Source organism: Callospermophilus lateralis, chromosome 8 (assembly GCF_048772815.1).
Source record: "Callospermophilus lateralis isolate mCalLat2 chromosome 8, mCalLat2.hap1, whole genome shotgun sequence".
In the NCBI taxonomy this organism is placed as follows: Eukaryota; Metazoa; Chordata; class Mammalia; order Rodentia; family Sciuridae; genus Callospermophilus; species Callospermophilus lateralis.
In genome coordinates this window covers 6,305,469-6,330,502 of record NC_135312.1, presented here as the reverse complement: position 1 = coordinate 6,330,502, position 25,034 = coordinate 6,305,469, and the positions used below count along the sequence as shown (strand labels likewise).

Genomic DNA, 25,034 nt, shown 5'->3' with positions numbered 1-25,034 from the left:
CAGGGGAACGAGCATGAAAATGACATGGGGACCGTTTCAGAAAATGACATTTGGGACAACAGAGATGAGGAAATTGGTGTGGACACCTGAGACAGAAGTGGCTGTGACTTCAAAATCCGTGTTGGAGTCGTTCCAAGTTAATTAGCATCTCACTCAAAGGTGAGGAAGAGGCAGTGGCCGTCCGTTTCCCATTAGCTGCTCTGGTGACAGCCGTGGTAGGAGAGCTGTGGGGACGGGCCGAGGCGAGGGTCACTGGCGGGAGGGCTGGGTGGAGGTGCCGACTTCTGGGATAGACGTGCATCTCCTTCCCCCGCCCCCACCAGTAAGTTCTGCAAGATCAGAATCCAACCCCCGGGCCGAGGGCAGTCCCTGCCCCTCCTCTCTTCCTACCCAAGGCTGTATAGAGCCCAAGGCTGGCACGTGCTCTGCCGTTCTCCCTTGGGCCCCTCTTCAGCTCCTTCTGCCTGGGGAGGCCCTGGGATGACCGGTCAGCCCTGGGAATCAGGACTGTCACCTGCCTAACTTTCTGCTTAGTCCAGCAATCTGCGTGGAAGCAGAGTCTCTGCTGGTGATGGCTGTCCTCTGCTGGATCACGGTGAGGGGCCCTGACTGTCCTCTGAGTCCAGGGTGCCTCATGTCCAGTCCTCACGGAGGTCTGTGCCGCCTCTCCCATTGGAGGTTCTGCACCCCGGGAGCTTCAAGCAAGCTGCGCTGGAGCTAGGCCAGGGCAGCAGCCAGGGTCTTCATGCCTGCTCCTGGGACGCGGCTCCTTCTTCTCTCTCTTCTTCTCTCCCTTGCAAAAAACACCGGGATTCTGGGCTCCTCTCTAGTCTTTCCTTGGGAAACCTTGGATGACCTTAGATCCTAGACTACAAAAAAAACACATTTAGCACTCAAAAAAAAAAAATGCTCTTCATCTTTCCTAAATAACAACACAGGTTTCTCAGAAGCAGCAATGTGCATCCCCCCCATGCTTTCAAATCCTGCTAGTTTCTCTGCTTGCTATTTCCTGCTTGATTCCTATTTTACTCCTGTTAAACACAAGAATTGGAAAATAAGTTATGATTAAGAGTTGCTCCCATAGACTGAGAGGTTGTCAAATAAACAAACAAAACAAGTGCAGATGCTGGCCATGGGAGGTGTGATCACACAAACCAACCCCCCCCCACCACCAAATCAAACCCAGAGACCATCCCCACCACCACCACCACCAAATGTTAAAAAGGGAACAGAGGGACAAGAACTTGCAGCCCAGGAGCATCCACCCCAGTGGCAGTTCAGTTCCTGGGCTGAAGGCCATTGGGCCACCCTCTTAATGTCCCACTCAGAGACTCAAGGCAAGGTGCAGAGCTAGGGGATTATCTAGCCTGGAGGTCATTATCCAAAATTATCTAGACTGCTTGCTTCTCTGAGGGACAGCACTGAAGGTGTGGTCTCAGTGGCCAGAAGAAGCAAGCCTGCACAGATGGGCAGGAGGGTTCTGGGCCAAGGGCAGCAATGGCAGGCCCTCCCACGGCATGTCCAAGGACATGAAGACAGGGCCGGGTTCTGGAGTGAACTGGGAAAGAAGTACGAGGTGGGGCCGGAGAAGCGACGGGGACTAGATACATATGTAAACATGACGTGGAGACTGCTGCTCCCAAACACGATTAACCCTCCCACCCCAAACCCCTTGGAGATAGCAAAATCTGTGAAGCAGTTTTCACCCGCTGGACTGCAGTCAGGAAGGACCAGAATCAAACCAGGAACAGGAGAAACAGGAGAATGGGCTTGCATCTTTCCCAGAGGAGTTATAGGAAAAATATCAGAGAGGTGTGCGTGGGGGTGAGGGGGGAGAGAGAGAGAGAGAGAGAAATGAGAGAGGAGAGAGAGAGAGAGAGCGGGCGGGCATGTGCAGCACTCTAGGTGCCAGCAGAGGTGCGCTCAAGTCTAGCTGGATAATGATCTTCACATGCATCTGATAAAATGACCCAAAACAGGAATGGAAACGTCAGAATAAAAAGTAAGCCCAAGAATATCAGGAGTTCACACACATCTGGAAATAGTTGGGTTTCAACTGGGCTCAGTGGAAAGACCTCCTCCTATGCGGGCATTAGGCAGAATCCTCAGTAGTGGGGCTGAATCAGTCTGATATCGAGGGTGCTCAGAATTCCCTGGAATAGACTGTAGAGCTTCTAAAGAGAAACTGATTTCAAGGACCTCGCTATGTTCAAGAACAAAATTCAGCACTATCTAAAGAAATAGAGGAAAATGCCACAAACAACTATGTAAAACTCACAATAACTAACACCCAATTAAAAAAATTACCAGGCATGTAAATAAGCAAGAAAATGTAACCCCTAGCTGGAAAGAGAATCAACCAAAGGAAACATAACCAGAAATGTCGGACATGATGGAATTTTCTGGCTATGGTGTTAAAGCCCCTGGTACAGATGCACTCCATCTGTAGCAGAAGGAAGAGGAAAATATGGGCATGATGAGAGGAACAGAAGATGGAAACAGAGACCCAAGCCAAGCCTCCAGAGATGAAAACTGCAGTGTCTTATGCGCAAAGCATGCAGAATGGGATTAAGAGTCCATCGGACATCGTGGGAGGAAAGGCCAGCAACCTGAAGGTGGAGCAGCAGCTATCTAAATCGAAACTGACGGAAAAAGACCAAGAAAACGTTCAACCTGAAGTGGGCGTTTAGGAAAAAACTGAAACGCTACACTGCCCTGGAGAAGACTGGATGCCTGTTTAGTCAGCTTTGTCGCTGCTGTGACTAAAGGACCCAACAGAACAACTGTAGAGGGGGACGTTTTATTTGAGGGCTCACAGTTTCAAAGGTCTTAGTCCATAGAAGGCCACTCCATTCCTCGGCAGGGCTTGAGGTGAGGCTGAGCATCATGGTAGGAGAGTGCGGTGGAGGGAACCAGCTCACATCATGATCAGGGAGCCGAGAGAGACTTTCCTGGCCACATACAAATATATACCCAAAGCCACGCCCCAAGTCCCGCCTCCTCCAGCCACACCCTGCCATTTCAATAACCACTCACTTAATCCCTCTCAGAGGATTAATTCACTGATTGGGTTAAGACTCTTACAACCCAATCATACCTCCTCTGAACCGGCTTGCATTGTCTCACACGTGAGGTTTTGGGGGTGAGGTTTTGGGGGACACCTTACATCGTAAGGATGCCTTTCCCTGAGACCTGGAATGAAGCAAGAATGTTATCTCTCATCATTCCCATTTAGCCTTACAATCCAGGGCAATAAAGCATGAAATACAAATAAGAAACATACTGTTTCTTTTTTAAAAAAAGGAATCAACACTGTGGGTATTTGAAGATGACATGGCCATCTGTATAGTAAATCCTAAAGATTCAACAAAAAAGTCGGAACTAATAATTAGGCTTATTCAGGTTACAAGACACTAGATCAGTAGACAAATATTGATTGTATTTCTGCATGCTATCAACAAACAATTAGAAGTTGAAAAAAATCACATGCAATAGCATTAAAATGTGAAATACATATAAATTTATCAAAATATATGTAAGATTCTACACCAAGACATGAAAATACTGATGAGAGACATTTAAAAAGATATAGAAATAGAAAAATAAACCATACTCATGGAGTGGAAGACTTAATATTGTTAAAAGATCAATTTTCCTCAAATTTATCAATGATTCCAATGCCACCCGATCAAAATCCAGCAAGCTTTTAAAAAACTAAAAAAATTGATAAGCTGATTCTAAAATTCATATGGAAATTAAAGGAGCTGTAATAGCCAAGGCTATTTGAAAAGAAAGAACACAATCAAAGGTCTCGTATCACCTGATTTAAGACTTAAGTTAAACTCTAGTAATCAGTACAGGATCTAGAAAATAGATCAACAAAAAGAGCAGAAAAATTCAGCCATACGTGTCCATCAAGGTGCTGAGGAATTCTCAGGAAGTGGTTCCTGGGGGCTGGACATTTATATGGATCTGAGTGAAGCTGGGAGGTGGGTGATGGGCTTGTTCAGCAAGGGCAGGAGGAAGAGCTGGTCTGGGCTCTCTGGCTCCCTGCTCCTTCCTTGCAGAGATACTCTTCTTGACCAACAGGAGCAACACAAGTGTGTTTTTCTGGGAATGTGCACCATCTTAAACCTTCCACTTTGCAATGCTTTGCTTCAGATAAACATTGTTCTCCACTTGAATAGCTGTGGCCGTTACCCAAACTCCAGCTCCCACACCCACTCATCAAAAAAACAAAATCAGGGAATCTTGGGTTCACAGATCCTACAATGTGTCACCAAAACCCTCACAGTTTGGTCTACCTAGAAGGAACAAATCTTGAGCTCCTCAGCAGGCGTAGACCTCTCTCTGCAAAAGCTAGGGCTTACAATCAATCCTGCACTCAACTGATGGCCAGTGATCTCCCACATGACCAGCTTCTTGATGAGCTGACCCCAGTGCATGAAGCAGGCTTGAGGGAAACATTTACCCAGCGCCATATTTAAAAGGCTTAAGAGAGGTATGTGCCCGGGGAAGCATGGGAAAGGGACACTCTGTGTCTGTGGATACAGGGTGACCCCTGTGGAGCAGGTACTGTTGCAGCTGGTTTAAAAGAGAAAGCAGAAGATGGCTAGGGAGGCAAGAGAAGTCAGAGGTCTCCCTGATGGAGTGAACAGCACCTCCCAAGGCCCAGTGGTCTCAGGGAACAGGAGCTCTTGGAGCAAGCTGGACACAGAATGTGAAGGAGCCCCAGGCAGGAGCTGAGGCTGCCTGGCCACCACCCGCAGTCCCTCGTATGTCAGGGTAAAGAGCAGGGGCTTTGTTCCAGTAGTTTCTCTTCCCGATGTGGTGTATTCTCTCCTTCTCAGAGCCCTGGACACAGGCCACACCATGCTGGCTGGGCCCTGTGCTTACCCCATGTACTGGCTCACTTGGACTATGTGTCCTGGGAGGGGGGAAGCCCAGGAGGGGCCAGCGGCAAGAAGCCAGGCCAGAAAATCACCCTGGGTTTGCATTCTCCTTACCTTCTTTGTCCTCCCGGCCTTTAAGGTATCACAGGTGAGGGTGACTATACCCAGGGGCCACTCCTGTTTGCCAGGCCCCCACCAGGCTGGGATATGCTGGACCGCAGCTCTGTGGAAGGCGGGTGCATTGAGAGCAGGGGAGTCAGTGCCACGGGCCTGTGCCAAGGTGCCCCCTACTACTGTTTTGCTGTCTCAGACCTTCCCATCCTTTCTGGGAATGTCCACAGATAGAATGAATGATGTCCCGTACGAGTGGAGGGATTGACGTTTTCTTTATCACTTTGAAAACCAAGCTGCACACCTAAAGAGCGTCCCAACGGAGGGTGCTCAGAGCCCCAGGGCATGTGCGATGGTGCCCAGAAGGGAAGGTGCCAGGCTCGGTATCAGCAGTTCTGTAGGACCTGACGGAGGTAGGTAGGAGGTACGGGGGGAAGCCAACAGAAGGCAGGGCAGACCCCCAGCAGCCCCAAGGGACCTAGTGATGGTCACCAGCGCTGGGTGAAGGGCTTCCAGGTCTTCTCCCTAGTGGCACAGACACCCGCTGTGGGCTGGCTGGTGGGGTCACTCCCACGATGCTCATTTCGCCCTTCCTTCTAATTCAAGGAGATGGGAAGAGAGTCCTAAGATCAGTCCCATGGTCTTGGGATCCTTGTCACAGCACACACCCAAGACAGTGAGTCTAGAATAGCACATTGACTGCAGTGAATGGGGGCATCTTGGGAACTGGATGGCACTCTCTAGCTCAGGTGTGGCCATGACCGCAGACTGACCCTTCAGGGCCAGTGGCAGGTTGATGCAAACAAGGCTACCCACATGCAGCCTCCAGGGCTCTGTGAAGCTGTGGCCACAGGGTCCTTCCCTGGAGGGTGGTTGGGGGATGGTGAGGGCTCCATGGGCATTCATGGACAGGTGCTGCCTCCTTGTGGGACCAGCTCCTGTGGAAGGGAAGAGTGTTCAGAGGGGTAGAAAGCCACCCTCTCCAGGGAGCGCAGGTTGCCCACACCCTCTCCTCCACAGATGGTTGACACACGCTGTGCCTTGCCTCGCAGTGGTGGGCCCTGTTTGGTAAGGGCTTGAGCTGTGGGAGCTGAGCTTGAACAGTTCCGGTGAGTTCCCATGGAATGTCCTGTAGAGGGACGGGGACTGGCTCTGTCCACTATCCTCTGCATGAGACTCCCTTTCAGCTGGAAGCCAAGGTGAACCGTTTGGTGCTGCTTTGTTCTGAGAACCACAGGAGCTTAGGAACAAGGTCAAGAAAGTAGCCCCAGGCTCTCATCCAGCTGGTCCCCTCTTAGTGACAGCAAAGGACCATGACTTGGTTTGCCCCAGAGGCTCTGGACTCAGCCCCCATGTCTCCAGCATGCCCTGACCCTTCCTGCCTGGTGGTCCTGCCGCTGTGTGTGCACATGCTGTTCCTGCCCAGGCTGTCCCATCTCCTCTCTGCCCCTCACCCAGGGACACTCCAAAGGAAACCGTCCCTGGGACGTGGCCCTCTGTTCTGATGATATGGGGAAATGGGGCTTGACTCCCACCTGTGTGGTACTGGCCGGAGGCCCCAGCACGGGTGTTTCCCTTGTCCAGCCCCAGAGTGCAGCTGCCGTGCCGTCCCCTCCAGACTGCTGCGAGGTTGACTGTCAGAGACAATGACAGCAGCCCTCGCACCCGGCCTGGCGCCCGCCAGAGCTTCCTCAGGTGGCCTTCCTTGCCTTTTCTGCCCTGCTGCCTTTGCCTTTCCTGAGAAAGCAGCCAAACTCGGAGAGAAACAAAGTCAACGCCAACAACACGGCTAACAGTCATCCCTCCTGTACACGCAGGGTGGCTCCTGGGTTCCCACGGGAACCAAGATCTGCCAAAGCTCCAGCCCCTGCGTAAATGTGTCCCACTTGCATGTGACCTCTGCTCACCCTCCCTTATGCTTCAAGTGCCCTCTCAGTTACTTACAGTAGCCAATGCCACACAGAAGCTGTGTAAATGGTGTGACTCCGTCTCCTTGAGGGAATAATGACCACAGTGTTTTCAATGTTTCCAATCCACTAACAGAGGGCGACTCTATGTCCTCCTTCTTTCTCCCATGGTTTCAGACTTTTAAATTGAGATAATTTGCATATCATAAAATCCATCCTTTTACAATCGATGATTCAGCGGATTTTAGAATACTCACAGAGTTGCCGGGCCGTCAGCCTGACCTAATTCTAACATATTTCCCTCACCCCCAGGTGAAGCCCCTGCCCATTAGCACTCCGCCCCACTGCCTGCTCTCTCTCCCTCTGGCCCCTGGCAGTCCCTGGCTGCTTTCTGTCTCCTCCTGGGAAAAGCCAGTCTAGTCCTGCGGGTCCCCCGTCGTGCAGGCCCGTGGAACCAATGCAGCTAGATGAATAGCAATGGCCACTAGGTTCAGAAGGGGACCAGTGCCCGGGAGGTCGGGCTGGACCAGCACTGGCCCAGTGCCCCTGTGGGCCTTCCCAGCTCACTCTGCACTTCAAGGGTCCCTGCTGCTCTGCCCTTGTGGGGTCCAGGACCTCGCATGGGGTCTCTGCCATCAGGGACGCTACAGGGAGGAATTCTGCAGGAGGAGGGGGAAGGGCCACTGCTGGTGCCCAGGCCCTGAACTGGTGGAGGCTTCGCCAGGACTTGAAGTCCCTCCAGGTCCCAGTGTGCCTGCTTCCCCGCCGTCTCCTTTTCCTCTCCTAGGATAAACCGTCTCCAGAACTTGGTTCTCCCTCCTGCCGTCGCTGTCCTCTTTCAGTGGCGCTGAGAGGGCTTACTGTGACGCTGGGCGAGGAGAACTGCGGATCGGGGAGGGAGCAGCCTCGATGGACGCAGTGGCCTGGGCGAGCACTGCTGAAGCCACCAGGTTCCCATGAGCGGTGCCCGTTGCAGGGGCCTGTTGCTCTCAGAGCCGGAGGGGGAAGTCCCCTGCCTGAGGGCAGCCTGAGCCCCCAGGGCCTCCATCCTGGCTTCCAGACCGGGGTGTGCCCGACCGCCCTTCTTGTGTCCCCACCAAAGATGGTCGATACAGCGGCTGCAGAGGGGTCCTAGGGGAGGCACCAGCGCTGCCTCGGTTCGCCTGCTGGGCGCGGGGCTCTCAGGAGGCATCCGCTGATCCACACCCAGGCACCTGCACGGTGGCCCTGCTGGAGAGAGGCGGGCCCCGGGGCGCTCAGGCCCACCTGGGTACCTGTGGTGAGGGAGTCGGCCAGCGCTGCCCTGGTGCCTGGCCACCTGAGGCCCTCAGGGCTGCCCTCAGGTTGCTGTCCACAGAGGGCTCAGGACTGGCATGTGCTAAAATGCCCTGTGTGCAAGGCAGGTGCCTCCCTGGCTCAGTCCCCTGCCCTGGCCTCTATTCATGGGACCATGCTGGGTAGGGAGGCCCTTGGCAGAGTCAAAGCTGCTCAGTCCAGTGCCCAGTGCCCAGCACAATGACCAAAGGGCACCCTTCAGCAGCATCTTCTCCCCACAGGAGAGCACCTGGCCGTACCTGTTTGGTGTGATCATGGTCCCCGCTTTCATCCAGCTGGTGAGCCTGCCCTTCCTCCCCGAGAGCCCTCGCTACCTGCTCTTGGAGAAGCATGACGAGGCCAGAGCCATGAAAGGTAGGGCCACTTCCCCTCGTCACACAGCTCTGCTTGCACACGGAGCAGGTCCAAGCTGGGCACGGGGAGGGCACCACGTGACTGCTCTCTGCAGGCACCGTGTTGGGCAAAGAGGACATCTTCCTGCTGTGGAGGGCAGAGGGGCACGGGGAGTCACCTAGGGAGTCTGGAAAAGCCAGCTCAGACAGGATAAGACCAGGTCCCCTGCTTTACAGCCACCTCCTGATGGCATCCACCCCCAGAGGTGGAGCAAGTAGCCTTTCCCAGTGGCTTGGGTGTGTGGCCGCGCCCCTTGTCTTCGCACTGAAGGGAAGGAGAAGAGGTGAGCTCAGAGTAAGTGCACCGGCCTGAGTGCTCCTGTCCAGTGACCCTGGGGTGTCCCCAGTGGCCCTGTGAGGGAGGAAGATTTTTATAGGAGAGGATAATGAGGCTTGAGATGAGGATAAGGAGTGGGCTCAGGTCACTTCCTGAGACCCCTAAGAGGCAGAGTGCTGGACCAGGTTCAGAGCATGACTTTCAGAATCAGAGATGTGCCGCAGAGACCCCGGGAAAATCTCTTTGCCCCGAGATGGCCAGTGCAGAATGGATGACCAAATTCTTATTCTTTTGGTTTATAAAACAAGACCGGCTGACAGTGCTCTGGTGAAGCCTGAGGGCTTGGAGCAATCGGGCAGCTGTGTACCCCAGCTCGGCCTCTGACCTTGAGCAATTCGCCCACCTGTCTGAGCCTGCAAACCCTGGTCTCTGACAGGAAATGCCATCAGCCTCCTTCAGGGGCTTGGTGAGGACTGAGTACACGGGAGGTTCAGGGCGTTAACCGCTGTCTCACTCCCGAGGACCTTGCCCGGTTTTTACCCACAGTCTCTCCTCCAATCTAAATCTCACTACTGCCCATGCCCAGGGAAAATTCTGAGTATTATACACATAATTGTGCAGCATCCTTTAGAACTTAAATTGCCAGAGAGACCCTAAGCAACTTAGTGAGACTCTGCCTCAAGATGAAAAATAAAAAGGGACAGGGATGAGCTCAGAGGTAAAACACCCCTGGGGTCAATCCCCGGTACCCACCCCCAAATTTAAACTACCTAAGTGTTTTTGAATTGACCAATCGTAAAGCGAAACATTAATAATTGTTTATATTTATACAAACAATATTTATATTTATCAAGCAGCTTATGGTCCAGATCTTCAGATCTAGTTTCTTATCTATAAATAACATTTCCTTGAAGTCAAGTCAGAGGACGTTGTCATTACTTTCATTTTGCTGTTGAGGAAACAAGGGCTTTAACTAGGGTCACCAAGACTCTGGTTTGGGCTTATAGAGGCTCACAGAGGCCTTTATTAGAAATGAATGCCCAGTGCCCCTGTACGCCGGCTCTTGCCTGCAGCTTGGAGATGGACTTGGGCCTTAAGCCCCGGGCTCCAGAAGTCACAGGGACCCTGGTTAACACTCTGCCCTGATTCACAGCCATTAAGACAGGCGCCCAGGGGCTTTCTTCCCTGCCCTGGCAGGCACAGAGGCACACTGGGAAAGGCAGCTAGTGGGCGCTCTGGGTGACTCCCTGCAGCCAGTGGGCAGGAAAACCACGCCAAAGTGGGGCTTCCGATGGCTGGAGGCGCTGGAGTGAAAAGGAGGCGGCTGAAACAGAGCCCGGGACCCGGTTCCAGGAAGCAGCAGGCTTGTAGGGAGAAAGCAATCCTTCCATCAGAAATGCAGTCCCCCGCCCTGGGAGGGCCGCCCACCCCTGGCTCCCCAGGGACGGCCCTTGGAAAAGCTTCCTCTGGCACAGAGGGAGGGGCAGTGCTGAAAGTGCCGGAGTGAGGAAGGCTTTAGAGGGTTCTTTCACAACACAGTAGAACGCGAGGGGGCGGGGGAGTGCAGCTGGGAGACAGGATGGACATGATGAGTGTGCTTTATATAAGGAGCAAAAAATATCAGCGTCAGGTTGAAACAGAATCTTGAAATGTACATTTCCACTAATAAGAATACCAATTTTTCTTTAGCAAACAGTAGATATTTACATGCCAGGCATTCTGCCAAGCAAGTGCAAAGACAGGGACATTAGATGGCACCCCTGCCGTCCAGGTGGGAGGGTGATGTGCCACGGTGGACAGACACACTCGTTCATGGCTCTCAGGTGCTGAGAACTACTTGACTCTCAGCACTTTCCCTGTATCAGCTCATTAAATCCTCACAACAGAGAAAGTAGGTCCCATTTTTATTCCTGTCCCATGTTGTGTCTGTGTAGTGAGTAGCACACCGCCCCCCATAAAGATGTGCCATTACTGCGCGTCAATTAAAAGTGAAAACAAATCACAGGAAGGAGATGCAGAAAAGGGGCAGCTATTGTGGGAGTGGGAGTTTCTGGGGTTTCTGAGGACTGAGGATTGGGGAGGCCCGGGAACGGAGCAGGAGGTGGCACCCCGCGGAGGCCCAGCCCTCCTGCTGCCTACCAACCCTCTCCAGCCTGGTGCTGCTTTGCAGGAAGAGAGACATCATGATGCAGCCTCCTCAAGTGAAGTGCCCGGGGTGGCTCCGTAGCCTTACAGAACCGCCAAGCACGGGGAGCCGGTTGTACGCACTGGCCTTTGGGATTCTGCCTCACCTTGCATTTGAAGAGAGGGATTCTATGGCTAAAAGGAGTGTGGAGCCTTTGCTCTGGGGCTAGAGAATCTTTTTTAAATGTTGGGTGGAGAAATCGCCCCCTCTCCCCCTCAGCTCACAAATCAACGTTGTCCCTTATACCTGGGTAGTGTGGATTCATCCACCAGGTTGCTTTTATCCTTCCTGTCCCCTCCCATCTTTGTGTCCTAAGCATGTTTCCTTGTCTCTATCTTTATATTGTCACGTATGACCAGTGGGACACTGGCCCCAAATATGTTCATATCCTGATCTCCACAGCCGGTGACTGTGTCACCTCAGATGACAGAGGGACTTTGCAGGGGTGATAAGGATTCTGAGATAGGAGGTCACCGGGGATTATCTGGAAGAGCCCACTGAAATCACAACCTTCTTGTACGTGGGAGCAGGAGGCAGAGGGTTAGGGAAAGTGACGTGATGCTGATTGGAAGCAGAAACCCAAGAAAGAGAGGAAGGGAAGGAGAGAGAGGAGAGAAGATGCTGAGCTTTTGGCTTTGAAGATGGAGGGGCCGTGAGCCAAGGAAAGCAGGCAGCCTCTTGGAGCTGGGAAGTCAAGGACATGGTCCTCCTTCAAGCCTCCAGAGGAATTCAGCCCTATTGTCCTCCTGATGTAGCCCAGTGAGTCCCACTTCAGTGTGTGTGCTGAAAATGACCCCACACACACACCAAGACAAATACGTCAGTCAGAGACGGTTGATCCACTGGCGACTGGGTTTCAGGCTCAGAAACGTTCTGCCGGAATGTTGTGGTTCATGCATTTGAAAAGCGCCAGTGTGCATCTACTGCATCAAAGAGCAGTTAGTGAGTGTCTATCTTCCTAAATCTAAAAATTCTCCCCCAATGCCAGCTTCATCCACTTAGTTACAAACAGTCATAGGATAATCGCAACATGACAAAGTGGGCTAAGCACACAGCGTCCTGTGGAAGAAAATAAACATAAATAAATCGCCATCACCAAAATGCAGACACAGGTGCGGGGAGGGCAGGAGGCTGGGCGAGGGATAACCTCAGAGGCAAACTCTGCCCTGTCCCCTGCCCAGTCACTTGCCTGCCAAATGTGCCCACTCAGCCAAGACAAGCCTCCAGGACAGAGGCCGTGGTGACCCGCTTCTCCCAGGCCCCGCTGCCAGGCTCTTACCTGGAGCCCCTGGGCATACCTGCACCCACCTGGGGGTGACCACAGAGCAGAGGATGCTTTTCCCTGTCGCTCAACAGATGGCGCTACTTCCTAAACTTGGGAAGGGAGCTGGGCAGAGGAGGCATGGTCAGTTTGCCTCCAAGCCCTCAGGCTCTGTCTGCCGGCAAAGTCACCTACTCCCCCAAGGACACCAGGGTCCTCTCTGGGGTCACTCTGATTTTGTCTTTAAGGTGTGAGCCCAGATGGGTTAGCTGGAGAGGCCTCTCGTTTGCCCTTGGACTTGCCACGTGCATCCTGGCTGCCTTTTCCCTGGCTGGAGAGCAGCGGGGTGCAGGGAACTGAGCAAGGTTCTCTGCCTGGGAGAGGGGCTCCTTCCTGCAGCACCTGCAAGGGCCTAATGGGGCAGGCAACAGTGGGGAGCACCCTCCACACACCCCGCCTCTCCCACAAAGGCAGGCCTGCAAGGGCTCCAGGGTGTCTGCATCCCAAACAGCAAGCACCTGAGCGTCCACCATGAGACTCCTCAGACCTAGAGAACGGCTCTGGGTGCCGCTGGGGCGGGGATGCAGCTTGTCCCACCTGAGGCTGGTGCACCTGGTGTAGCTGCTGAGCCGCTGGGGTTTCCGCTCCCTTGAGAGCCAGGAGGAACCACCTGTCTGACCTGGGGCACAGACAGGTTCAGCGCCCTCTCCTGGATTTCTCTGAGGTCCTGCCCCTTCCTGAGCCCCAAGCTGCCTCTGCCTCCTGGGCACCAGCTCTGTGGCATCCTCCTCTCACAATAACCCCAACCTGAGACCAGCGCCTCCAACAGCAACTGCACCCCCAACCCCTGGGGTGTTTAGGGAAGAGTTGGGGCTGGGGGGTCACCGGCTCCTCCTTCCTTCCCCTCTCTCTGCCTCTCAGAGGCCCCTGGAGCCCTGGTTGCTTCCCCCTCTAGCGTGTTGAGCAGCTGCTCGGCTCCCAAACCCGGAGCCAGCTGACGTGTAGACTCGCGCCGACACCCTGGGTGCCAGGCACTTATGAAAACCTTCTCAGCCCAGGCGGCACCTTCCTGGAGACATCCTGCTGAGCCGATGAGCACTGCTTCTCTCGCCTGCTGTGTACCTGCTAACGTCACAGCTGGCAGTGCTCCCGGGCTCCATGGAAGGCCTGCTGCGTGCCACCGTGGAGGGTCGCCTGGGAGTCCTGGGAGCTAGTCCAGCCTCCCTGCCCTGCCCCTAGCCGTGCTAACCCTCTCCCCGGCAGGCTGCCCAGGTCGGAGGTCGGCTGTCTCACTGTGGAATGGAAGCAACACAAGTGCTTATCTCCAGGGACCAGAGGACGGTGGAATCCCACTGTGGACGTGGGGATGCTTGGCGGTTTGCACAATGCCACAGCTGCCCCGGTTGCAGGGACTGTAATCGCATGGCCGACATCAGACCATGACAAGCATCATCATGTATTAAACAGGTTCTTGTCCAAAGAGTGAAAGAATTGACTTCTGAAGCTGCTTCAGGCACCTGGACCCAGCCAAAACCTCAAAGTGGCACAGAGAGGTTTGGGCCTGAGGGCAAGACCCTTCCACCATCCTGTCACCCAGAGGCCTGTCTCAGTAGTCACAGAGGGCAACTGAGAGGACGGGGGATGGCTGCCCTGTGTCAAGTGCTCGTCCTTCCCGTGGGCCAGCTTGTTCCCACCTTGCTGGAGGCCAAGTGCTCGTCCTCCCCGTGGGCCAGCTGTTCCCTTTGCTGAGGCTCATGACAGCTCCCCAGGAGTACGGGCTTCTAAGTGTCTGGTTCACCACATATGTCAGTCTGGTCCCCCCAAGAAATAGACTGTCTGAAATAGACCCATTTTCTGTTGCTGTAACTGAATACCAGAGACGGGGAAATTTATAAAGAAATTTCCTTCTTGTCATTCTGGAAGCTGTGAAGTCCAAAAACACGAGGACCGCGTCCGAGAGGCCTTCTTACTGCATCGCAACGTGGCAGAGACATCACATGGCAAGACAGAGCCGTGCCTAGCTCAGGGCTCTCTTCTCCTCATAAAGCCACTAAATATCATGACCCCATCTAACCCTACTCAGCTCCCAAGCCCCACCCCCACATGCCCTAAGCAGAGGAGCTCAGTTGGAGCCCCGCCCTCTTAATACTGTCCCAATGGCCACTAAATTTCTCATATGAATGGGGGTAGCTGGGCACATTCTAGCCATAGGGCAGAGCACGTGATTAAAGGAGAGGGGACGTCACTGGAGTCAGTTTCCTGGTGAGAAAACGGGGAGAGTCCAACCCCAAAGGGAAAGGAGGGACGGAGGTTGGGGAGAAGCACCCCCCACCCCCGGTTGCTGTACAGTATGAGGAGGGTCCAGAGAGGCCCCAAGAAGTCCTGGAGCCACCGCTGCTCCCAGGGCCACCGTGCCTCCCCAGAACAAGGCTGCCTGGTTTCCCTGCTCTGCCCACCACTGCAAGAGAAGCCCTGGGGCGTGCGGCCTGGGACCCGGGGGTCCGTCCTTGTCAGCTCCCTTCCTGAAGCTGCAGGCTGAGGCACATTCTCGGGCCCCAACACTGAAGCCACCACCTGCCCCTGGAAACCGCGTTCAGCTGAGGGCTCGGTGGGGAGAAGTGCACTCTGCCGCCCCGGGCTGGGCCCAGGACAGCCCCTGGGTGGCTCAGGGCTCCCCAGGGACACAGGGCCAATAGGACGCCCTCAGAGGAAGATGCATTTTCAGGAAGTGGCTCATCGACTGTGAGGCTGACCAGCTGAGCTTCGCCAGGCAGCTGGCCGGCTGGAGACCCAGGGCAGCGCTGTCCTAAGGCCGAGGCGGAATTTCCTCTCCCTCCGGGAGTCGGGCCTTCTTTCCTGAGGTCTTCAACGGTGGAATGAAACCACCTTCCTGGGGGAGGCTGCTCTGACTTGACCTTGAATGCTCCCCAAAGTCATGTGGTGGGCCTCGGTCCCAGGCCAGCACTACTGAGGGACGGAGGAGTCCTCAGGAGATGCACCTAGTGGGAGGTCCCTAGGTCATTGCCCTCAAAGGGGACCGTGGTACCCCAGCCCTCTCCTCTCGTGCTTCCTGGCTCATGAGGTGAGCAGTTCTGCTCCAACAGACTCCCCCACCCTGATGTGCAGCTCACCAGAAGCTCGAGTAGTGGGATCAGTCAGTCATGGACCAGAAACTCCAAAACCGCGAGCCATAATAACCTTTTCTCTTTATAAGCTGATTGCCTCAGGTATTTGATGATAGTGAATCAACAGATGGGATGGTATCAAACTAAAAAGCTTCTTCACAGCAAAGGAAACAAGAATGTGAAGAAAGAGCCTAGAGAAGGGGAGAAAATCCTTGCCACTTGCACCTCAGAGAGAGCATTAATCTCCAGGATACACACAAAGAATGCAAAGAATTGGACACCAAAAGAAAAAAAAAAAAAAACCCTAATCAATAAATGGGCAAAGGAACTAAACAGATACCTCACAGATGAAGAAATATAGCTGCTCAGCAAATATATGCAAAAATGTTCTAACAATTACAGAAGTGCAAATTAAAACTACACTGAGATTCCATCTCACTCCAATAAGGAAACAAACAAACAAACAAAAAACCAAGAGGAAGTGGATCAGGAGAGCTCAACAGCCTTCCAGCTCTAAAAGGGGCTGCCACTGGCTGAGTTCCGTTTATGTGCCAATGTGGAAGGCAGAGTAAGGGCCTGTGCCCCTCCCCACCCCCAAGAGAAGCCCACCTCCTAGCCCCCAGAACCTGTGACTGTGTTGGGCTCCGTAACAAAGGAATTGAGGTCACACGTGGAATCAAGGTTGCTAGTCACTGACACGCAGCCTCCCAGGCTTGATTTTAGGGACCTGCATCCGTTACCTGAAGCCTGACCACCCACTCCCTGCCCTGCCAAGGCTCCAACTTCCGACTTCTTACGTTATGGAGGAGGAGACCAGGGCGCAGAGGCATGAGGGCCTTGGTCAGTAGTCCACTCAGGGAAACTGGGACTCATTTTTCAGAGCAGCAGAATGATCGTGGAGGGCAGAGGGGCTGGGGCAGCCAGGACAGTCGGGCAGCGTTGCCCTCCGCATGGACGCTGCTCGATGCTCACCCACAGCGCCTGGGCAGGTGCTGGAGCTGCTGTCACTGTTTGGCTGATGTCTTTGCTGCTAGTGATAGTCCAGTCATAGTCCTGGAGTCTGAGCAGGAGCAGCCACCGCAGAAGGTGCTGGGCTTTGGCTGGGAGCAGGAGAGGACTTCTTTGTCCTTGTCCTGGCTCTCACAGCCTCGGGGGTGGCTCTAACTGGGATCTGCCACCCCGGCATCAGGGAATGGGACTGCAGGCTCCTGGCCAGCCATGCGGGAGAGATCAAATGGGAGTTGCCGGCTGTCCAGCGGCCAGACCTGGGCAGGAACAGCAGATGGCTGGTGCCCCTCATCTCAGCGCCCCTGCCCCCGCTGGCTCCTCTCCAGGGTCTCTGCCTGGCCCACACTCCCTCTCTTCCTTCGCCTGGATCCCCACTAAAACGACCTCTTCCCCAAAACGTCTCTCTCAGCTGCAGCAGCTCAAACCACATCCCTCTTCCCACCGTCACCTGCTCTGATGGTCTTTTTTCTCAGCCCTGACCGTGACCTGAAATGGCCCGTTTATGTCACCTTGATCAGTATCTCTGTCCCCACTGGGAGGAAGAGCTCCAGAAGGGCAGGGACTCCCGCTTGGCTGACTGCCCAGCACAGTGCCTGGCATACAGTAGGTGATTACTACGCGCATGTTGAATGGAGGAAAGAGATCAAAGTGCACCTAAAACCAAGGCGTGTACTCAGCTCACGGAAGCCCTCTGCTTCTCCAGGCTCTGTCTGCACAACAGGAGGGCAGGAGGCCGAGGGAGACAGGAGGGGGAAGCTCCGGCCAGCAGCCCTGGTCACTGGGGAGGCGTTTCAGACAATTGCTTGGGATCTCTTGTCTGGATAGTTTCTACCTCTGCACCTGAGAAGTCTTCCTCCAGGTAGGGGCTTCGCAAACCAAAGCAAAGCATGGTGGATGGACGGATGGATGGAGAGATGGTCACTCCCATTTTGTGTCTTCTTGCAGTGGCAGGAGGGTTACGCAAGGAGGGCTCTGAGGTTTTGATGTGAGCAGAGGGAGAAGGAACCAGACAGTGAAGTATTTACAAAGTGCTAAAAAAGGTATAGGCTCTTCATGCTTAGGAGGGCTCCACTTTAAAGCAGTTTAGTTGGACATTGAAATTGACAATGAACTCTACAAAGGAGGACCTTTCTATCAAGTCAGATCTCATGCACTAATTGCTGAGATTAGGACCCGACTTTTGGCATATTATTAGAGCTCTCTTTTGGCATATAATAGCTGCTCAACGAATGTGCATTGAAGAAATGAACAGATCGATTAAGCCACTCAAAACACAGTTCAGTGCCCTGGGAGGGGGAAGGACAGGGCCTTGTCACATACTAAGGACCTGTGGCTACAGGTACCTTCTCTAGGTGCCCCTGTCACTGCATTGTCCAGTGCTAAGAGATTTACACATGAGAAAACAGAGGCTCAGGAGGCTGGCGTCAGCGGTCAAATGCCACTCAGTCTGTAAGCAGTGGGGCCACACCTTGAGCCCCAATGCACCTGACACCAAAGCCTGTGGATGGTGGGACCTAAACTCTTGCACGGAGGATGAGTGGTTCAGAGGATTGGCTGCTGTGACCTCCTCCCAGCAGTGCAAGCCCCTGAGCCAGGCATGTACCACCCCTGTGGATGCACAGCAGTGCAGGGGTGGAAACGCTAGCTCTCCTGTGGGACTCCATCCCTCTGTGCCTCAGTTTCCCCATCCATTAATGGCAGTGAAGTTCCTGACCTGGAAGCCGTCCCTGTATCCAGCACCGTGCACCTCAAGGGCAGGGGCTGGCTGGACCGGCCTCTCCTTCCCTGACTGCAGCAGATCTTTGCTCCCATTTCCTGGCACACGGCAAGACCGCAGAAGCTCAGGTTCATGGAGATGAACTGAACTTGATTCTGCAGCTCCTCGGTTCTGCAGTTCCTTTTCATCTATCTTTTGAGGTGTGTGGAAAGAGAGTAGGTCAGGGTCTCACCCCAGCTTCTACCTGGGTGATCTGCGGGGCATTTGATAACTTCCCTGAATGCAATGGATGGAGCAGTGCTCACCAGCGAAGGCTGTGGAGTTGCGAGGGTCTGTGGGACACCGAACCCTGAGCCTGGCGCACAGTAGGTTCACGACAGCCATCAGGCGCCTCACCCTGCTCCTGGCTGTAGCTGGAGCCAGATCTGACCACTGGCCAGCTTCCTCTCCCAGCCCAGTGTTGGGGTGGACCGAGCTGCCCAGGGGGTTTCTCTCCAGTTGGGAAATGCAAATTTTCTTCCTTTCAAGTTCTTTGGAGCTGGTGATGGAATATGGCTAGGAATATGAATGAGGTGTGAGCCAGGGAAGGCTTCTCACTTTCAAGCTGGAGAGAGCTGGGGCGTGAGCCCTGGGGAGTCCTCGCATGAACTTTTATCAGACTAGAGAGGCACAGGAATGAGCTCTGGCCACGCCACTTTCCACAAACCAATGTCTTTTTGAGATAAGCTCAGAGACTCCAGGTTGCTTGGGTCATTTATCTTCTCTCCAAGGTCAACCAGTGAAAATCTAAAGTCTGTTCCATCTCCTCCCACCCGTGGAAGCCATCGTCTCCCCTCCATCCACGGAGCCTCACACTCTGGGACCTGGGTTTGCCGGAAGACCCCCTTTTGCATCTGCCTGCCGGTTCCCCCCGGGTGCACAACCCTCCCACAGCTGGTCCTCGAGCTCCCCTTGTTCTCCTCCAGACATGGAGGACTCCCTGCTCCTAGCAGGCCGTCCTTCCACATGGTGAGCCGATGCCCACCGTCACCCCCTGCCCGGTCCTGGCTTGTCCTACAGCCAAGGACAGCAACCCAGCTGCATCCGGGCTCCTCCTCTAGGATTAAACATTGGCAAATACGAGTAGGGCTCAGTTACCTTCATCCTACATGGTCTGAGCACCTGCTGGATGTCAGGCCCCAGGCCTTGCAGGAGCACAAGCAGCCGCCCTGAGAGAGCCAGGAGAGGTGGCTGCCCCTTACCTGCAGCAGCACCCCTGCTGTGCCTGCGGCACCCCACTGTGTGCACTTCCCGCCCCTTTGTGAGTAGACTCCGTTCCAGAGGCAGCTCCCAGGCCTTCACCTGAAGACTGGCGGGAAGGGGACACAGTTCCCTGCAGGCCCAGGGGAAGGAAGGCAAGCGCTGAGTCCAAAACTCCTCACTGTGCTCACGTGCCCCACGGAAATCCACAGCGACCTGAGGCGCAGGCATTTCTCACTCAAGGGAATAAACCCCGGTCTGGCAGGGGTGGGTCTGGAGAGGTCCTGGAGCCCTGGCCCCCAGCACCATAATGCTCAAGGGGCAGGGGCCAACGGGTGGGGGACCAAGGCCAGGGATGCTTCTGGTCTTTCAGACACTCTGGGTGTGGAATGAGATCCAGAGGGCAAGGGAGCACAGAGGAGAGGCAGCAGGGGGACAGACTGCCTTTCCAAGGCTCTCCGTCCCTCTGATAGACTGAAGACTGCACCCTCAAAGTCCTGCACGGAAGCTGTGACCCCCAGTGGGATGGGATTTGGAGGTGGGGACCTTGGGAGGTAGTTAGGGTCAGGTGAGGTCATGAGGGTGGCCCCGTGATGAAATTCGCGCCTTATAAGAACTCCTCCTGACCACCACCACCCCAGCTCTCTCCCTCTGGCCTGCGAGGACGCAGTGGGAAGGCAGCTGTCTGCAGCCAGGAAGGAATCTGCTCCCTGTCCAGGGGACTGAGTCTGCTGAGACCTGGTCCCAGACTCCCGACTGCGGGAGATGCACGCCCACTGTGTGGCCCCCGCCCATGACCAGTGCTGCAGCAGCCACACTGCCACAGTTTTGTTCTCTTTTAATGCTGAGTCATATTCATCGTGTGTATGCCCACAGCTCCTTTATCCATTCATCCAGTGACGGCACCTAGGTTGGCTCCATAGTTTAGCTATTGGGAATTGTGCTGCTAGGAACATTGATGTGGCTGTGTCCCTGTAGTCTGCTGTTTTTAAGTCCTTTGGGTATAGACCAAGGAGAGGGATAGCTGGGTCAAATGGTGGTTCCATTTCCAGATTTCTGAGGAATCTCCATATGCTTTCCAAAGTGGCTGCACTAATTTGCAATCCCACCAGCAACGTATGAGTGTACCTTTTCCCCCACATCCTTGCCAGCACTTATTGTTGCCTGAATTCTTGATAATTGCCATTCTGATGGGGGTGAGATGGAATCTTAGAGTAGTTTTGATTCGTATTGTTCTAATTACTAAAGGTGTTGAACATTTTTTCATATATTTGTTGATCGCATGTATTTCTTCTTCTGTGAAGTGTCTGTTCAGTTCCTTGGCCCATTTATTGATTGGGTTATTTGGGGTGTGTGTGTGTGTGTGTGTGTGTGTGTGTGTGTGTGTGTGTTGAGTTTTTGAGTTCTTTATCCATCCTGGAGATTAGTGCTCTACCTGATGTCCTGTGGCAAAGATCTGCTCCCCTGCTGTGGTCTCTCATCACCTCAATGATTAGCAGCCCACACTATCTAAACAGATCCCAAGGACCGCCAGGGGACATTGGCAGGGGACTCCAGGAGCACCAGCAGAATGGGGAGATGAACTGTGCCTACCTCAGGGAGTCACGGGATAATTGAATAGGAAAGGCACCCGAGCCTGCAGGCCAGAGCCCAGCACAGGGCCACAAGCCTGAGCCGAGGTCACTTGCCTCATTTGGCTCTGGCATGCCTACTGGTCTCCTGACAGGGCTTGACCCCTCAGAGAGGACAGTCCAGGTATTCCCTTGCTGAGCCAGGCTCAGGGATCGGGCTCTGCTATGGCCCTGGGTGGCAGTAACGGTGCCCTAGACACACAACCGCGTAGCCACCTGTGAGCACCAGGAGCAGGGGATGAGGGCTTTCCCGCCCGTGGTTGGGGGCTGTGGCAGCCACAGGGGGTACGCTGCTGCCCTCCCTCAGCAGCTGGCTCAGCTTCCTGCGGCTGCTGCACAGAATTCCACAAAATTAGGGGCTTAAAGCCACACTCAGTTAGCATTGAAGTTCCAGGGGTCAGAATTCAAAGTGGACCATGCAGAGTTTGCCTTGAGGGTCACCAGGCTGCTCCTTCTGGAAGCTCCAGGGGAGAGTCCACTCCGAGCCTTTCCTGCTTTCTAGCATTCCTCTGTGGGTGTTCACATGTGGCAAAAGGTGACCGTTTCTCGGGGGCTGGAAGTTTGCATTGTTCAGTTTGGGAACAGCATCAACAGCAGGCTGAGTTGGAATCCGGGAAGACGTGCCCTGTGGGACTGTGCTCATGGTGCCCGGTCCAGAGGGCGTGGGAGGACCTTGGAGGCGGAGGTTCCTTCCCCTCCAGCCCTTGGGGCATCCTGGCCCAGCGGGGATCCCGCTCCTGCTGGAACCTCCCATAAGGCTGAATGTCAGGCCCCAGGCAAACAGCAGGCGCTCAATGAATGTCCAGCCAGGCAGCAAGGGTGCAAGGGACCCCGGGGCACCTGCCGGGAGGTGCCTGCTGGGCCTAGGGGCGTCAGAGACCAGGTTCTCGCTCAGCCATCTGGGTGACCTCAGCAAGTCACTGTGCCCCTCTGGCCTCTGATTTCCCATTTCTAAATAAGCGCTTGGGCCCCGGGGCTTCAAAGTCCCCAGACAAGGGTGCAAGTGGTGGGACCGGCACCTCGGGCTGCATCGGTCATGGGACATCCTTGCCCCGCCCTCAGCCTGTGCCTGTCCCTGTTCACAGCCTTCCAGACGTTCCTGGGCAAAGCGGACGTCTCCCAAGAGATGCAGGAGGCCCTGGCCGAGAGCCGCGTGCAGAGGAACGTCCACCTGCTGTCCGTCCTGGAGCTGCTGAGGGCCCCCTTCCTCCGCTGGCAGGTCATCACCGTGGTAGTCACCATGGCCTGCTACCAGCTCTGTGGCCTCAACGCGGTGAGTGCTGGGCCCCCACCAGGTGTTGTGCACGGGAGCAGGAACTGAGGAGGGAGGCGGGTGGCTCAGGGCTCGGCTCTGGGTGCCCAGGTTCAGACCCAGCTCTGCCAGCCTCCATGAACTCGGCAGCATGGGGCAACCACAGGACTTCTCTGACCCTCGGTGTCCTCCTCTGTGGGATGGATACAGTGATGTGGAAGGAGACGCTCCAGGCACGGGACCCAGTCCCAGGCTAGAGCCAGCCCCCCATCAATGCCACTACCATTCTGGAGTCCTGCTCCTCAAAGAAAGGGACACTTAGGAAGTCACCACGCGGAGACAGGAGAGGCTGAGGTGACTTCCACAGAGGAGCATCTTGGCTGGGCTGCCTCCCGCCTGCGACTCTGGCCTGGGAAACCTCCAGGCTCTCAGGGGAGCCCCGGGCCTGAGCTGCGGCTCTCTCCGGGGTTCCAGACCCGGCTGCCTGCGGCCACCCCTTCTCTCTCCAGGGCAGTGGCAGCTTCAGCCCTGCTCCCTGCTCCTAACCCCTCCAACCTCCAGGTCAGCTCAGCTCTTTACAGGCCAGGGGCAGAGGCCTGGCTTCCTGCCCCCATGTGGCCATGAACCTGCCCTGAGAAACCCCTGCCAAGCACGTCCCCACCCTGGCTTGGTGCCCTCAGCTGTACGTGCACATGTATTAGCAGGAGCCGTCCCATGCCAGCCCTGTGAGTTAACCCCCACTGTTAGGCACAGAGACATCAAGATGCTTTCCAAAGTCACACAGCTGAGAACAGTATGAGGAGGACTTAAGCTGTCTGGCCCCAAGGTCTGGGTGCTTAACCCCTAGCAGGGAGGTCACCAAGAGCCCCTGAGAGGATCCCCCATATGTCACTCAGGCTGTCTCCAGCTCACCCCCAGGCAGCCACGAAGAAAGTCCAGCTTCTTGCATTTGTGGTTGGAGCAGCAAGTGCCAGCCTCCAAGCTGGTCCCTGCCCATCTGGGTCCAGGGTCTGCCCATCTGCTGCCCTCCAGTCCAAACCCGAGGCCAAGGAAGAGAGCAACCAGATCGACACCACTTGTGCCCTGTGAACTGGCTTGAACCCTCTGTTTTACCAGAATTCACTGGGGACACGGCCTGTCCTTTGGGACCTTAGTCGACTTGGCCAGGTGCCTACTATTTGTCACCTTGCTCCAGCCCCAAGCCTTCTTGCAGGGCAGGGGCACCATCCCCGTTTTCTGGATGAAGAAGCTGCAGCTTCCCGAGGTCAGGGGCCTGCCCGGGGTCCCAGGTGTAGCACCTGCCCTGGCAAACTCCTCTCCAGGCCTGTGTCTGGGGCGTCTGCTGGCGTCCCTGGGTCCTCGGCTCCAGGAACAGGCAGCACTTCTGAGCCGCAGGACCCTGGGGGCCAGAAACTTCACTGTCACAGGGGCTGCAGGATGCCCAGCAGTGTCCTGGGCCTCTCACCCCTGGGTGCCAGTGCCACCCACCACCTGTGACAACCAAAGTGTCTCCAGAAATGCCGAGCACCCCCTGGGGGCAAAGCAGGCCCCACTGAGAACCGCGACCTAAACAAACGTGACTTTTGCTCAGTGACTCCGGCTGAAGCGTCCCTGAATGGCCGTCCCATGCTTTAGCAATCAGTGAAGTTGAGTTTAACAACACTGAGCTATTTCCAAATCTTTTTTCCTCTGTGACTCACAACAGCTTTCAAATCCCAAAGTTAGACCTGTCACTTAAAATCACTCACCTTAGGCTGCTGTCCCCCCGAGCAGCCTGGCCTCTGCGTGGACACTGGGCTTCTGGCCAGCTCCTGGGTCAATGTCCTTTTAGCGCATGCCATTCCCAGGAGGGGGGGTTCTGTAGGGAAGAGCGGGAAAAGTGGGCGAAGGGTGGAAACCGAGGGGCCGCTCACACAGCTCCAGCGGTGGCTGGATTGGATGTAGGAGTTACAGCAAGGTCACACTGACCTTCCTCTTTCTTTCCCACGTTACAGATTTGGTTTTACACTAACAGCATCTTTGGAAAAGCTGGGATCCCTCAAGAAAAGACGCCCTATGTCACCCTGAGCACGGGCGGGGTCGAGACCTTGGCCTCCATCTTCTCTGTAAGTCCTGTGGGGGATTCCCGGCTGGGGTGACACAGGACCCAGGCAGCCACGGTGGCCTTCCCAGGGGCACGCCCCCCTGTAGGTGGCCCTCGGGATGTCTGACCAGCTGGGAAGGTATCCCTCGGTACTGTCACCTCCTGCTAACCCCTCCCCGGTCACAGTGACACAGTCCACCCCCTGTGCCTGAGGCCCTGTCCTCCCTGGGAGTTCAGGACCTGTGTGTCTCGGATCTCTTGCTCTGACTTTCAAAATGCTCCACAACCATCATCTGTCACCTGGTCACCCCAGACAGGTAGGAGTTTAGGAAGCAGAGGAGGAAGGGCAAACCCCGTGCCGGTGAGGGCCAGGTGGGTAACGGTGCTCAGAGCAGAGACTTGGAACCCCACTCTTTCTCCACCAGTGTATGCTAAGTAACATTTGCGGGGATTGGGGAGGGGGAGGTCCTGGGAGAATCCGGAGTCTAGGAGGAACTTGTCCAGGCTTTGGAATCCGGCCAGACTGGATTGAAGTCCCAGCTCTGCAACCCCTTAGCTGTGTGATGTTGAACCATGTGCACAAACTCTCTGAGCCCGTTTCCCTCTTGATGCCTGCTCA

The 25,034-nt window shown here is 55.0% G+C and overlaps 1 protein-coding gene across 1 annotated transcript in view; it reads left to right on the top strand.

Moving 5' to 3' along the window:
* The window catches only part of Slc2a9 (solute carrier family 2 member 9), a 153,233-nt gene that overhangs the window by 73,990 nt on the left and 54,209 nt on the right, over positions 1 to 25,034 (top strand). The window contains exons 7-9 of the mRNA XM_076864316.2: positions 8,467 to 8,599; positions 22,166 to 22,353; positions 24,327 to 24,437. Coding sequence (XP_076720431.1) covers positions 8,467 to 8,599; positions 22,166 to 22,353; positions 24,327 to 24,437 — 432 coding nt within the window. The remainder of the gene's footprint in view (positions 1 to 8,466; positions 8,600 to 22,165; positions 22,354 to 24,326; positions 24,438 to 25,034) is intronic.